The sequence below is a fragment of the Equus asinus genome, chromosome 21, assembly GCF_041296235.1.
Source record: "Equus asinus isolate D_3611 breed Donkey chromosome 21, EquAss-T2T_v2, whole genome shotgun sequence".
NCBI classification, from domain to species: domain Eukaryota; kingdom Metazoa; phylum Chordata; class Mammalia; order Perissodactyla; family Equidae; genus Equus; species Equus asinus.
In genome coordinates, this window is record NC_091810.1 from 84,818,899 (window position 1) to 84,834,756 (window position 15,858).

Here is a 15,858-nt window from a genome sequence, read left to right on the forward strand (position 1 = left end):
AGAGGCCAACGCTGGTAATGGCAAGAGAAGTGACAAGCTCTTTCTTTACAGAGGCGGGGATCTCAGGCAGCGGGGGCTGGGTGAGATTCAGCTCACAGTGCGCTACGTGAGTCTGCGGCGCTGCCTCAGTGTGCTAATCAATGGCTGCAGGTAAAGGGATGCTGGGGCCAGGAAAGGTCCTTTGGGAGGATTAAGTGGCCAAAAACCAGAGTAGGGGTACTTGGAGCAATGGCAGGGGTGGATGGCCCTAAAGTAGACAAGTAAATAGACTGGGAAGGAGTGAGGTTTGAAGGCCTGCATGCTGTGAGTGACAAGATCCTCAACAGTGCTGATGGGCTCCAGAGCCAAGGGCTTTGTTCAGACACCACTGCAAACCTGTCTAGGGTGGCTGGGAGCCAGGACATTTTCTCAAGTGGGAATCTCCAACTTCCTTTAGATGGAAAGTATTTGCTCCAGACTTTACAAAAATGCGTGTTTTCAAAACCATGTATCTAATGTTTTGTCCTCCAAATTCTGCAGTCTTTTGCTTTTTTGGTCATCTAGACTACAGGGCATTTTTATCTTCAAGGCCATCTAGATCTGAGTGGCAAACTACAGCTTTCTCCAAATGAGTATTTTCAATGTTTCAAAACCAGGGGCTTTCTTTCTTTAATGTCTTTGAAACAAAATCAGAAACCTGACACCCTGTACCATCAGTGGAGCTGATCCCTACGTCCGTGTCTACTTGTTGCCAGAAAGGAGGTGGGCAAGTCGTAAGAAGACCTCAGTGAAACGGAGGACCCTGGAACCTCTGTTTGATGAGACGTAAGTGGGCCTATTGGCCTTCCCAGAGTGCCTGACAGCCTGCCAGATGCTGGGAATGGCTAGGGTGGAACAGGACAACATGCTCTATGCCTTCCTGAGGCTTCTATACATTAGTGGGACAAAAGGACTGCCAGGGCAGTTTAGCCAAACAGCTACCCCATTTTCTTGCCCATAGGGGCTAAAGTGTTCCTGATTATGAAATGTTCCATACTCCTCTTTAAGTGAAGCCTCTTTGGCAGTAAAAGGATTAGAATCTGGTCAAATATGTTTTCTTTGAATCTGTTTTAAAGCAGCAGTTAAAAATAAACATACCTTGAACCTAAGGACCTAAAATTTCCTCCAAAGCTCCAAGCTCTTTGGCCTGTCTTCCCTCCTGCAACAAAGCACAGGTGGCAAGTGAAACAAATACCACCCCCACCACCCCCACCCCCAGCATGTCCACTCATGTCCTTGGGGACAAGACTGGTAGACAAATTCCAATCACATTTCTTGCTTTTGATGGGTCTGCAGTGGCAAGTCTTATATTTGATATTCTTATTCTTGATTTCAAGTCAACCTCAAGGTATAGAAATCAGAATCTCATCATCGCTTCCTTCTGCGTCAGGATCCTAAGAGAAGACATTTCTAGCCAGCCTAGGAAGATATTATACTTGATAATTTTGGTTTCCTCTTATCTTAGTCAGTAAATACTCATTTTAAAAGAGCTGTACTGAGTCCTCATTGGGCCACATCTAAGAACTAATATGTTCCTTCAAGAGCTACACTTTGAGTTCATCAATACCAAGAAAGGATGTGGGTGAGAGAGAATTTATTCATTAAACATTTATCGAACACTTTATGGCAGGCACCATCCTATGTTCTAGAGCCACACAAGAGACTTTGCCCTCAAAGAAAGCTCTGACATAATTATAAAAAGATGTCAAAATTGCTATGGGAACATAGGAGGGAGAGGTTTGACATTTGTGACAAACCTAATCTGTTAGTAATTCTCTCTCAGAATTGCCTGGTTTATCTGGAGGACAGACTTGAAAACCTCCACCCTAAAAATAAACCTAAAAGGAAGGAGTCCAGAGGCCTCTTGCGAGTACATGACACACACCAAGACATAATTAAAATGTCAAAAGTTAAAGAGAAGGAGAGAATCTTAAAAGCAGCAAGAGAAAAACAACTTGTTAGGTATAAAGAACCCTCATAAGACTATCAGCAGATTTTTCAGCAGAATCCTTGCAGCCCAGAAAGGAGTGGCATGATATATTCAAAGTACTGAAAGAAAAAACCTTCCAATGAATACTCTACCCAGCAAAGTTATCATTCAGAACTGAAGGAGAGAGAAAGTTTTCCAGACAAGCAAAGCTAAAGGAGTTCATCACCACTAAGTCAGCATTACAAGAAATGTTAAAGGGACTTCTTTGGGCTGAAAAGAAAGAGTGCTAATTAGTAACAAGAAAACATATGAAAGTATAAATCTCACTGGTAAATGTAAATATATAGTAAAGTTGGTGGATTAATCACTTATAAAGCTAGCATTAAGATTAAAAGATGAAAGCAGTAAAAATTATAACTACAATAATTAGTTAAGGGATACACAGATGTAAAATATGACATCAAAAACATAAAACAGAGAGAGTGGTAAAAATGTAGAGCTTTAGAATGTGTTCAAGCTCAAGTTGTTACCAACTTAAAGTGGACTGTTATAAGTTGTTACTTGTAAGCCTAACGGTAACCACAAAGCAAAAACCTGTAAGGTAAACAAAGGAGAAAGAGAAAGGAATCTAAAGAAAGCATACCACTAAAGGAAGTCATCAAACCACAAAGGAAGAGAGCAAGATAAGAAGAAAGGAACAGAGAGGAACTACAAGACAGCCAGAAAACAATAACAAAATGGCAATAAGTACATAGCTATCAGTAATTACTTTAAATGTAGATGGACTAAATTCTCTAGTCAAAAGACAGAGTGGCTGAATGGCTAAAAAAACAAGACCCATCTATATGCTGCCTACAAGAGATGCACTTCAGATGTAAGTGAAATGTAAATGTAAGACTCACTTCACACACAGACTGAAAGTGAAGGGATGGAAAAAGATATTCCATGCAAATGGAAATGAAAAGAAAGCTGGGTTAGCTATATTTCTATCAGACAAACAGACTTTAAAATAAAGACTATAGTTAGAGACAAAGAAGGGCAGTACATAGTGATAAAGAGGGCAGTCCAACAAGAGGGTCTAACATTTGTAAATATGCACCTAACATAGGAGCACCTAAAAATATAAAGCATATATTAACAGACCTAAAGAGAGAAATAGCAATACAATAATAGTAGAGGACTTTAAAACCCCACTTACATCAATAGATAGATCATCCAGACAGAAAATCAATGAGGAAATATTGGCCTTAAACAACACATTAGACCAGATGGACTTAACAGGTATATACAGAACATTATATCGAAAAGCAACAGGATACACATTCTTCTCAAGTGCACATGGAATATTTTCCATATAGATCAGATGTTAGGCCACAAAACAAGTCTTAATAAACTTAAGACTAAAATTATATCAAGCATCTTCTCCAACCACAATGGGATGAAACTAGAAATCAACTACAAGAAGAAAACTGAAAAATTCACAAATATGTGAAGATTAAACAACATGCTACTGAACAACCAGTGGGTCAAAGAAGAAATCAAAAGAGAAATAAAAAAATACCTTAAGACAAATGGAAATAAAACTTATGGGATACAGGGGGCTGGCCCCGTGGCCGAGTGGTTAAGTTCGCGCGCTCCGCTGCAGGCGGCCCAGTGTTTCGTTGGTTCGAATCCTGGGCGCGGACATGGCACTGCACATCAGGCCACGTTGAGGCAGCATCCCACATGCCACAACTAGAAGGACCCACAACGAAATATACAACTATGTACCGGGGGGCTTTGGGGAGAAAAAGGAGAAAAATAAAATCTTTAAAAAAAAAAAAAAAACTTATGGGATACAGCAAAAGTAGTTTCTAAGAGGGAAGTTCACAGCAATAAATGCTTGCATCAGGAAACAAGAAAAATCCCAAAGAAACAACCTAACTTTACACCTCAAGAACTAGAAAAGGAACAAATGAAGCCCAAAGTTAGCAGAAGGAGGGAAATAACAAAGATCAGAGCAGAAAAAAATGAAACAGAGACTAAAAGACAATAGAAAAGATCAATGAAACTAAGAGCTGGTTCTTTGAAAAGATAAACAAAATTGACAAACCTTTACTTAGACTCATCAAGAAAAGAAGGGGACACAAAATCAGAAATGAAAGAGGAGATATTACAACTGATACCACTGAAATGCAAAGGATTGTGAACAATTATATGCCAGCAAATTGGATGACCTAGAAGAAATGGGTAAGTTCCTAGAACCATACAACCTACCAAGACTGAATCATGAAGAAACAGGAAATCTGAACAGACCAGTTACTAGTAAGGAGATTGACTCAGTAATCAAAAACTTCCCAATAAACAAAAGTCCAGGACTAGACGGCTTCACTGGTGAATTCTACCAAACATTCAAAGAAGAATTAATACCAATCTTTCTCAAACTCTTCCAAAATGTACGAAGGAACACTTCCAAACTCATTGTACAAGGCCAGCATTACCCTGATACCAAAACCAGACAAGGACACCACAAGAAAAGAAAATTACAAGCCAATATCCCTGATGAATATAGATACAAAAATCCTGAACAAAATATTAGCAAACTGAATTCAACAATACATTAAAGGATCATACACCATGATCAAGTGGGATTTATTCCAGGGATGCAAGGATAGTTCAACATTGACAAATCAGTGTGATACACCACGTTAATAAAATGAAGGATAAAAATCATATGATCATCTCAATAGATGCAGAAAAAGCATTTAACAAAATTCAACACCCATTTATGATAAAAACTGTCAACAAAGTGGGAATAGAGGGAATGTACCTCAACATAATAAAGGTCATACATGACAAGCCCACAGCTAACATCATGCTCAATGGTGAAAAGTTACAAATTTTTCCTCTAGGATGAGGAACTAGATAAGGATGCCCACTCTCACCACTTTTTTTCAACATACTATTTGAAGTCCTAGCCAGTGCAATTAGGGAAGAAAAAGAAAGAAAAGGCATCCAAATCAAAAAGGAAGAAGTAAAACTCTCATTTTTGCAGATGGCACGATATTATATATATAACAACTTAAAGGCTCCACCAAAAACTGTTACAGCTAATCAATGAATTCAGTAAAGTTGCAAGATACAAAACCAACATGCAAAAATCTATTGGATTTCTACACACTAATAATGAACTATCAGCAAGAGAAATCCCATTTACACTTGCATCAAAAAGAATAAAATACCTAGGAATAAATTTAACCAAGGAGGTGAAAGATCTGTATATTGACAACTATAGAACAATGAAAGAAACTGCAGATGACACATATAAATGGAAAGATATTTCATGCTCATGAATTGGAAGAATTAATATTGTTAAAAATATCTATACTACCCAAAGCAGTCTACAGACTCAATGTAATCCCTATCAAAATTCCAATGGCATTTTTCACAGAAATAGAACAAACAATCCTACAATTTGTATGGAACCATGAAAGACCCTTGAGAGAGAAGAACAAAGCTGGAGGCATCATGCTCCCTGATTTCAAATTATATTACAAAGCTATAGTAATCAAAACTATATGGTATTGGCATAAAAACAGACACAAAGGTCAACAGAACAAAACAGCCCAGAAATAAACTCACACATATATGGTCAATTAATTTATGACAAAGGAGCCAAGAATATACAATGGGGAAAGGACAGTCTCTTCAATAAATGATGTTGGGGAAACTGGACCATGATCTTAGACTATACACAAAAATCAACTCAAAATGGATTAACGACTTGAATGTAAGACCTGAAACCATAAAACTCTCAGAAGGAAACATAGGCGGTAAGCTTCTTGACATCAGTCTTGGCGTTGAAATTTTATTTTGGTGAGGAAGACTGGCCCTGAGCCAACATCTGTTGCCACTCTTCCTCTTTTTGCTTGAGGAAGATTGTCACTGAGCTAACATCTGTGCCCTCTATTTTGTATGTGGGACACTGCCTCAGCATGGCTTGATGAGTGGTATTTATGTCCATGCCCGGGATATGAACCCACCAAACCCAGGCCACTGAAGTGGAGCGCACAAACTTAACCACTACACCACCAGGCTAGCCAATAGGCATTGGATTTTTAAATCTGACTCCAAAAGCAAGGCAAGAAGAGCAAAAATAAACAAGTGGGGACTACATCAAAGTAAAAAGCTTTTGCACAGCAAAAGAAACCAGCTACAAAATGAAAAGGCAACCTAATGAATGGGAGAAAATATTTACAAATCATATATCTGATAAAGAGTTAATATCCAAAATATATAAAGAATTTATACAATACATATATTTATAGCAAAAAAACAAACAATCTGAATAAAAAATGAGCAGAGTATCTGAATAGACATTTTCCAGAGAAGACATACAGATGGCCAACAGGTACATGAAGAGGTGCTTAACATCACTAATATAAGCACGGAAATGCAAATCAAAACACAATGAAACATCACCTCACACCTGTTAGAATGGCTACTATCAAAAGGACAAGCAATAACAAGTGTTGGCAAGGATGTGGAGAAAAGGAACGCTTGTGCATGGCTGGTGGAAATGTAGTGCAGCCACTATGGAAAACAGTATGGAGGGGCTGGCCCGGTGGCGCAGTTGCACTTGTCGGCGGCCCAGGGTTTACCGGTTCAGATCCTGGGTGCAGACATGGCACCGCTTGGCAAAAGCCATGCTGTGGTAGGCGTCCCACATATAAAGTAGAGGAAGATGGGCATGGATGTTAGCTCAGGTCCAGTCTTCCTCAGCAAGAAGAGGATTGACAGTAGTTAGCTCAGGGCTAATCTTCCTCAGAAAAAAAAAGAAAGAAAACAGTATGGAGAGTCCTCAAAAAAATTAAAAATAGAACTACCATATGATCCAGCAATTCCACTTCTGGGTATTTATCTGAATAAAATGAAAACATTAATCCGAAAAGATATCTGCAACCCATGTTCACTGTAGCATTATTCACAACAGCCAAGATAATGGAGAAAACCTAAGTGTCCATCGATGGATGAATGGATAAAGAAAATGTGGGACAGTCATGCACCACATAATGATGTTTCAATCACCAAAGAACCACATATACAAGGTGGTCCCACAAGATAGTACCATAAAGCCTAGGTGTGTAGTAGGCTATACCATCTAGGTTTGTGGAAGTACACTCTATGATGTTCACACAACTAGGAAACTGCCTAACAATGCATTTCTCAGAATGTATTCCTGTCAGTAAGTGATGCGTGACTGTGTGTACACAATGGAATATTATTTAGATATAAAAACTGAAATCTTGCCATTTGTGAAACATGTATAGACCTTGAGGGTATCATGCTAAGTGAAATAAGTCAGACAGAAAAAGATAATTACCATATGATCTCACTTGTATTTGGAATCTAAAAAAAACCCCAAACCCAAAAACCAAGCTCATGAATATGGAAAACAGACTGGTAGTTGCCTGATGCAGGGAGTGGGGGGTGGTCAAAATGGGTGAAGGGGGTCAAAAGGTACAAATTTCCACTTATAAAATGAATAAGTCCTGGGGCTATAAGGTACAGCATGGTGACTATAGTTAATGATACTGTATTACATATTTGAAAGTAGCTAGCAGAGTGGATCTTGAAAGTTCTCATGGCAAGAAAAAAAATTTTGTAACTATGTATGGTGACAGATGTAAACTGGACTTACTGTGGTGATCATTTTGCAATATGTACAAATATCAAGTCATTATGTTATACACCTGAAACTAATAAAATGTTATATCACTTATAACTCAATAAAAAATTAATTAAAAAAGATTAAAAAAAAAAATGGGCCAGCCCCATGGCCTAGTGGTTAAGTTCAGCACACTCGGCTTTGGTGGCCCAGGTTTGGTTCCCAGGTGTGGACCTACACCACTCGTTGGCAACCCTGCTATGGTGGCGACTCACAAACAAAATAGAGGAGCACTGGCACAGATGTTAGCTCAGGACCAATCTTCCTCAACGAAAAACAGAAAAACCGCCCAAAACCTGGAAGTAAGGAGTCTAGAGGCTTCTTGTGAACACATGACAAAGCCTGTACACTAAGATTCCTCTGCCTTACTCCATAAGCAGAAGAGGGAAGAGGCCACTATTTTCCATGCAACTCCAACAAACCTAACTATTCAGCATCCTACCCCTTAGTGGGTCAGAAGAAACAACTCAAAAGGGGTTGAGGTGGTCCTATGAGAAGGCACCGTTCAGAGTGAGAAGGGGCAGCTGAAAGCGCAGCAGCCAGGACAGAGTCAGAGAAAGCAAAGGGCTGAGGCGCTTCTCAGGCAAACAGCCTCTTGACACTTCCAGGGTTTGTGAATAACAAGACAGTGATTATCTGTAATAATGATGCACTCAGTATCTGCTGAGCCAATACTATTCTAGATGCTCCCCTTAGTGGTCTACATCTTCTGTTTTAAAAGTAGGAAAATGGGAGAAACACTTTAGCTTTTCAACAAAAATGATTAAAATATGTAAATCTCATTTCCTGACTTTTTGCTTCTTAAAGATTTGAATTTTTTGTTCCCATGGAAGAAGTAAAGAAGAGGTCACTAGACGTCGCAGTGAAGAACAGTAGGCCACTTGGCTCACACAGAAGGAAGGAGCTAGGAAAAGTAAGTACAAGAGGGGCTCCTGGTACTCTAACTGCAGCTCATTGGTGGCACCTGCCCTTGCAGAAATTCTGATGGGATCATCTGGCTGTTACCAGAACAGACCTCAAGGAGGGTGTAGCCTCATTGGGAGGTTTTTTAATTTTATGTGTGTTTGATTTTTTAAAAATACTCTTGAAACTAAACAATATAGATGTACAAATTAATATGATAAACTCTATTTTAACAAACTCGAGAATCTATCCAAATTCATCATTGCACAAATATTTGAACATCTATGGTATTAAGAATTGTTTTGATAAATACAGCATTGTGTGAACTCTGGATCTCATCATGTCAAGATTTTTGTGGTGATGGGATTTTACTTAAAGTAGAAGTAGAGGAAATGTAATCCTCAGGAAGATGCCAAGAAGAGACAAAAAAGAATGATATTTGTATAATACTTTGCAGTTGTATTTTAATAAACACCTTCTTATACTCATCTTTTTAAAGCTTCTATGAAGTAGGTGCTACTATCCCCATTTTTGTAGTTGAGATAATTATGGTATCTTGCTTAAAATTACGAATTAGTTAATGAGTAAAGGCAAGTTGTTCTCTCTTTCCATAACATTCATAAATAAATTCCCGAGGTTTAACTCCAAACAGGAATTCACCTTTTCCCAGGACACTGAGGTCAGTGTCTGTACAGTCCTTCTGGAGAGGCTCCATGTTGAAAGCCAAAGGAAACGGCCCCTGCTCAAAACTCCAAAACTCAAGGAGGCCATTTTTGTGATCAATTCCATTTATCCCAATGTTTCATTTAATGCAGTTTTTTGGAAGGGAACTGATTATTTGTGGTTGTTTAGGTACTGATTGACTTATCAAAAGAAGATCTGATTAAGGGCTTCTCACAATGGTAAGTGAACCCTTCATTTTATCATGTTAATCTGCTACTCAGGACAGTGTCTCAGATGGTTCCACCTAATCTCTCTCCCAAGTCCCTCCCTTTTCAGTACATCTTAGCTCCTTTGGTTATCAAGGAGAGGGACAGAGTATTATCTCAACTGCCTGCAGATCTGACTCTCCTAAAGGACCTCTGTAAACTCTGGCCTTAACCCTGGCTGGCCAATTTACAGAGAGATGGGTTCCCTGGCCCTACAGAGGCCCAGGCAGGCTAGACTAGGGGGCTTGTCCTGATGCTGCCATAGCACACCCTCAATACTAACACAAGTCTGATCCCAACTGTCTTACAGGTATGAGCTGACTCCAGATGGACAGCCCAGAAGCTGATGATGAGCACCATTATCACCTTTATATGAAAACGTGTACATATGTATATTTTGTAATTTAAACCAGAACAGCCATCTGAAAATATATACATACGTTCTTGTGTGAAATTTAACTGCATGACTGGATAGTATTAGGAAGAGGTAAACATATGGAAAAGCAAGAACTACTCTCTCTTGGTTGGATTTAATTGTTCAAATCCAGAAAGAAATGGGGTATTCATGCCTAATAAATTGTCCAAACCTCAGTGGCGAGTTTTCACCTTTGGTAGGTAATACAGACCATCTGACTTAGGACTTGCCTGAATGTGCGTGTCAAAAGCATCGTGTCTCAGACACAGGGTGAGGGAGGTCTGTTCCTGGAGCAGCTACCAGTATTCCTGGGCACTAACTGACCAAGGGAGGAGGTTTCTTTTATGGGAATAAAAAGTGACCCCCGCCGAAAGTGCCAAGACCTAACACTACTTAACCCTTCTAGCTGCCACCGCTGGTACTTCGCTGCCTGGGGATTTGTTCCTATAGCTGATTTGGAACTAAAATGTACCTTTCTGATGGCAACAATGTTACAGCGATATACCTTGAGCTAAAATCTCCAGTGTGAGATGGTCTGGGACCAAACTCCAGCATGTGGCATGATTTCCACAGGAAAATGCAAGCCAAGTTCCAAACCCAGGGCCACGTCTGCACTCCCACTGCAGAGCACTGGAGACTGCTACAGAGCACCAGTGCCAGAAAGGAAAAAGGCTGTTTGATTCTCTCTCAGACAGATGTGGGAATTCTCTACTTTTCTAAGAGACGGCTTGTGCACCTAAATAACAAACATGTAAAAAGCAAAATATGTAAATTGTGTATTTAAACAAGTGCCTCTTTTGCATTTCAAACTTTATAAAACCAAATATTCTTGTCCTCTCTGATGTTCCTAGAGCTGTTGTTGAGGTCAAATCCTCTTTTCTCCTTCCACTCAGGCAACACCCCCTGCCATCAGTTTCCTGTCCCCACCACAGCCTTTACTGCCACATTTACGAAAAATGGTAACATATTAAAATTTTTGTCATGTTTCTCCCACATATAAACTATCTATGATGTCCTTTATTCTACAAGATTAAAACCCACTCCTCAGTTTGCTTTTTAGACCTAACATAATTTGGTCTCCAGTTTTTCGCTACTTTACTCATGTGCAGATGCTCTATACCAGAATAGTCCAAATATTATATCCTGCCTACTCAAATCCTACTTGCCTCTTAAAGGCCTATTTTAAACCCACCTCCTCCATTAAGCCAGTCCACACTGAAATGGCCTCTCCCCACCACCTATAGTATTTACTGTCAATACTGTGCATTTTTCATTTTAACAATTCCCTGCCTTGTAACATTTAATTTAAAAAAATTTTTATCAGGTATCTGCTAATGTCACATGCTAAGCAATTACTTGTATTGTGTTTGGCATTTAATGTTTGCTTACTCTCCAACTGAACTATAAGCTACTTAAATTGATTTTCACCCACGTTATCCAAGACAGCATATGCTGAGTACGTGGTACATATGTAATAAAATTTGTTTCTGCTGAGATTTCTATTTTGAATGACAAAATAGGGCAACTGATGCCTGTCCTGTCTGCCTCCCAATGACATTGTAACGTTCACTGAATAGACAAGTGCCTTGAAGATGCTAAGGCACCAGAGAAGTGTAAGGGAAGGCATCACATATCCCATCCTGATACAGGCTGCTAATGCAACCCTAAAACTACCACCGATCAAGATGGCAGACAAAGCAGACAAGTGAAAACCTAGCCTGCCTCTTCCGAAGACATAGAAAACCTAGTTAAACTGTGAACGACATTTATTTTAAACACGGTTACTTAAAAAGTAACACAGGGAAAGTTCCTGGTGATGGCCCAAAGAGGAGCTCTAAAGCACTAAGGGTAAAAGGGGAGTTTAAGTGTTGAAGGGAACCAGAACTTCAGCACACACCAGACAGGAGGCAAGGCTGCTGTGTCAGGGACAAGGAGCCTGAGAAGTGTTGTGTCATCATTAAACACCTTGGCTGCCAATGAAGACAAGGAATTGGTTGTCAGCAGTGGGTGGAAACAATCAGCTAATCTGCCTACAGGAGCACAGGGTCAGAAGTTACATACAACTGATTTGGTGTGGAAACCCCCAAACCTTGATACCAATGTGGAAATTGGTTTAGAACCTGGAACCATGAGAAGCCCTGACAGGCAAGCACAAAACTGGCCCCTGGGTTGCCACATCCATCCAGGGCACACATGGGACTACTGCAGCAGACAGTTCCCACTAAAGGGAAGCTCACAGGCAAAAATTATAAAACAAAAACAATTTTAAAAATATGCAACAAATGGGAATAGCAAACTGAAAAATGGCCACTAGATGTATTTCAGAAAGAAGGAAAATATGGGCCAGCCCCAGCAGTCTAGTGGTTAAGTTTGGCGCACTCCACTTTGGCAATCTAGGTTCAATTCCCGGGTATGGACCTACACCGCTCTGTTAGCAGCCATGCTAACAAATGAATCTACCTCAGGGAAAAAAAAAAAAAGTAACATGAAGGCAGGAGTGGCACAGGAGAAACGAGGGAGCAAAGAAACCCATAAAATGTTAGTAAAATTAATAAGTCTTGATAGTTTAAGAAATATTAACAAGCAAGCAAACAACGAAAGTTTTCTGCAAAAACTGGGTTCAAAAACACAGTAGTATTTTCCCCTAGGACTTGGCATTTTATTTCCTGGATATTGAGTCTAAAAACTTGCACACAAGTGTACGAGGATGCATATACAAGAATGTTCACAGCAGCAAGTTCACAATAGCCAAAAACTAGAAACAACCCAAATGTCAATCCCCAGTAGAACAGATAAATGAATTGTGGAATATTCATAGAGGAATACTAGACAGCAATGACAACAAGTGACCTGCACCTACACATTACAACAGGGATGAATAATATAAACATAATACTGAACAAAATAAAAAACATTAAAAAAGAATATATAATATGATTGCATTTTTATAAAGTTCAGAAACAGGCAAAACTCAACTATCTTGGTTTAGGCATACATACAAAAGTGGCAGAACTAAATAAAACAAGGAAGTAATTAACATAAGTCAACTAATGGTTACCTCGTGGGGGAAGGAACACATGGTGGGTGGGAGAGGCCTTTCGGAGTGTTGGTGAAGTTCTATTTCTTGGTTGTTGCATGGGTGTTCACTTTATAAGCATTTATTACACTAGACATTTATGGTTTATTCCATTTTAGGATGTCTTATATTTTACAAGAAAAAGATTAGTGAATAAATTAAAAAGAAAAAAAGGAAAAAGAACAAAATTGCATTCAAGGCAAGAAGCATGAGTAGCAATAAAGAGATACTAATCAAGAAGATACTATCAACTATGAATTTATAAGTACTTATAAAATAGGCTCAAAATATATAAAACAAAATTAGACAAACCCATAGAGAAATCTGAGTTCCATAAACTAACAAATCAAGCAAATAAAAAGTTGATAGAAATGAAGCAGATTTAAACCACATAATAGCACTATATATCAAATAGAGATTAGACTTTTTTTAAAGAACATGTGGAACATGTATAAAATTCATCACATGGAAAGCCACAAAAGTCTCAAAAATTCCAAAGATTCAATACCAAAAAGACCATATTCTCTGACTACAATGTGATAAAATTAGAGAAAAATAATAAAAACCTAAGAAATCCTACATATTTTCAGACTTAATACTTCTAAACTTCCACTTTTAACCAGGATAGAGTAACAGAAACCAAATTTACCCATTTGGGGGCCAGCCTGGTGGTGCAGCGGTTAAGTGCACACATTCTGCTTCGGCAGCCCGGGGTTCGCCTGTTCAGATCCCAGGTGCGGACATGGCACCGCTTGGCATGCCATGCTGTGGTAGGCATCCCACATATAAAGTAGAGGAAGGTGGGCATGGATGTTAGCTCAGGGCCAGTCTTCCTCAGCAAAAAGAGGAGGATTGGCAGCAGTTAGCTCAGGGCTAATCTTCCTCAAAAAAAAAAAAAAAAGTACCCATTTGCCTGTACCAACAAAAACTAAAATCAAAATACAACAAAAAACAGGCAAAATACATGAAAATGACAGTTTTCAAGACACTGGATATCAGGCATATGTCCATACAAAGACCTGAATATAAATGTTCATAGTTATCAAAAATTGGAAGTAACCCAAATTTCCATCAACAGGTAAACAGATAAACTGTGGTATAGTCATACAATAATACTACACCGCAATAAAAAGGAACGAACTGTTAATAAATATAACAACATGCAAAAATCTCAAATTATGCTAAGTGAAAGAGGCCAAACAAAAAAGAACATATTGTATGATTCCATTTAGATAAAATCCCATAAAATGCAAGCTAGTCTATAGTGACGAAAAACAGATCAGCTGACGCCTAGAGACGGGAGGGGATGAGCAGGGATTATCCAAGGCCAAGAGAGAACTTTCGGAGTGATGGGTACATTTATTATTTTGATTGTGGTGATGGTTTCAAAGGTGTATATGTTTATCAGAAGTTATCAAATTGTATACTTTAAATATGTACTGTTCATTATATGTCAATTATACATCAATAAAATTGTAAAAAAATCAAGAGCTAAACAATAATTGTAGATCTTTACTTATATTTTAAATAACTAAAACTAGACAAAGGTAGACCTGATAGAGAGGCCTGCGGCTGTTCCTTCTAGTGGCACTGTCTCTCTCTGTAGCCCTCCAAAGAACTCTTAGGCCTCTGAGGAAGAGTTTGAAAACCTCTGTTTCAAGCTGTTAACCACAGACTCTCAAACTAGCTGACAAAATTTAGATTGGCATTATTTTTAAATTACATTTCTTCCTTTCAAATATTGTTACATTTTATAACTGTCTCATAGCAATTTCTTGGAGTAATCTAATCAACTCAGAGTATTTACATTATGAATATCCAAATACTGTTTCTATACATCCGTGAAAGACACAGGTTCTTTCACAAAGTGTAGTCTAGTGTTTAGAAATGTAACTGCAGGCTAACAAAACAAAGACTTTTAAATCTAGAAAGAACCTGTTACTGCACAAAGGGCACGATCTGCTTGCTGCAAGACAAAAGCCAAGAGGCAAGATGGTGGCAGAGAAAGGGCATTTTATTGCAGCTTGCTAGCAAGAGGGAAGGTGGCCCACTAATGTCCAAAACCACCACCTGAAGGAGGCACAGAATCTTGAAGCGGTTATATGGGCCAGTGGGTTATGGGGCAGGGGTTAGGAATGTTGACCCTCTGGTGTTACAGACTGGGAGTCACCGCACCAGATCTTTCAGTTTTCACTGATGGTGACAGTCAGCATAGACTCTCTGTTCGGGTGTCATCACATTCCTAAGGAACTCCAAGGAATGAAGCTATCGTCTTATCGCAGCTGGGAGGGACATACACAAGCAGGGGTCATAAAATTTACAGAGCAGGTGGATCTCCTGAAGGGTGCATATCCAGCCAGGTTAGTTAGTCAGAGGTCTCTCAAAGTTACAATATGGTCTCTTTTCTACAATATGGCTTCCCTTATGTCAAGCTTGGGTTGAGGTATCAAACTTAAGACATTATTTTATATCTAATCCCTAAGGTCACACCACCAAGGATCTGGATGCTACCTACTGACATTTACTCTCTCCATTCCACCATGCTGCTTCCTGGAAACTCTTTACAATGTTCTACATGACAACAAACAAGAATAACTGAGAAGTCTTCCTAGGCCTGCTACTTATAAACAGGGTAGGGGCAGTGGCACTAACCCAAAGTGGCTTGTACTTATAGATATGAGGCACAACACTGGTCCCTTAAGGAAATCAGACTGAATATTAAGAACAGAGAATAAGTAGAAGGCAGCAAGAAAAGTACTCTTACGTAAAATGCAGCAAGTGTGAACCAGTTGCCTAAGGAATGCTCAGCCTAGTAAGAGAATATGACCTACTATTTGTGAGTAATACAAATAAGTCACTGAGGACACTTACTTTTGGAAA

General features: G+C 39.1%; 1 protein-coding gene across 1 annotated transcript in view; it reads left to right on the top strand.

Moving 5' to 3' along the window:
- Window positions 1-13,129, top strand: part of ESYT3 (extended synaptotagmin 3) — a 51,050-nt gene extending 37,921 nt beyond the window's left edge. Inside the window, exons 19-23 of the mRNA XM_044754496.2 lie at window positions 52-150; window positions 673-804; window positions 8,463-8,568; window positions 9,411-9,460; window positions 9,798-13,129. Coding sequence (XP_044610431.1) covers window positions 52-150; window positions 673-804; window positions 8,463-8,568; window positions 9,411-9,460; window positions 9,798-9,834 — 424 coding nt within the window. The 3' untranslated portion in view covers window positions 9,835-13,129. The remainder of the gene's footprint in view (window positions 1-51; window positions 151-672; window positions 805-8,462; window positions 8,569-9,410; window positions 9,461-9,797) is intronic.
- Window positions 13,130-15,858: the final 2,729 nt, after the last annotated feature.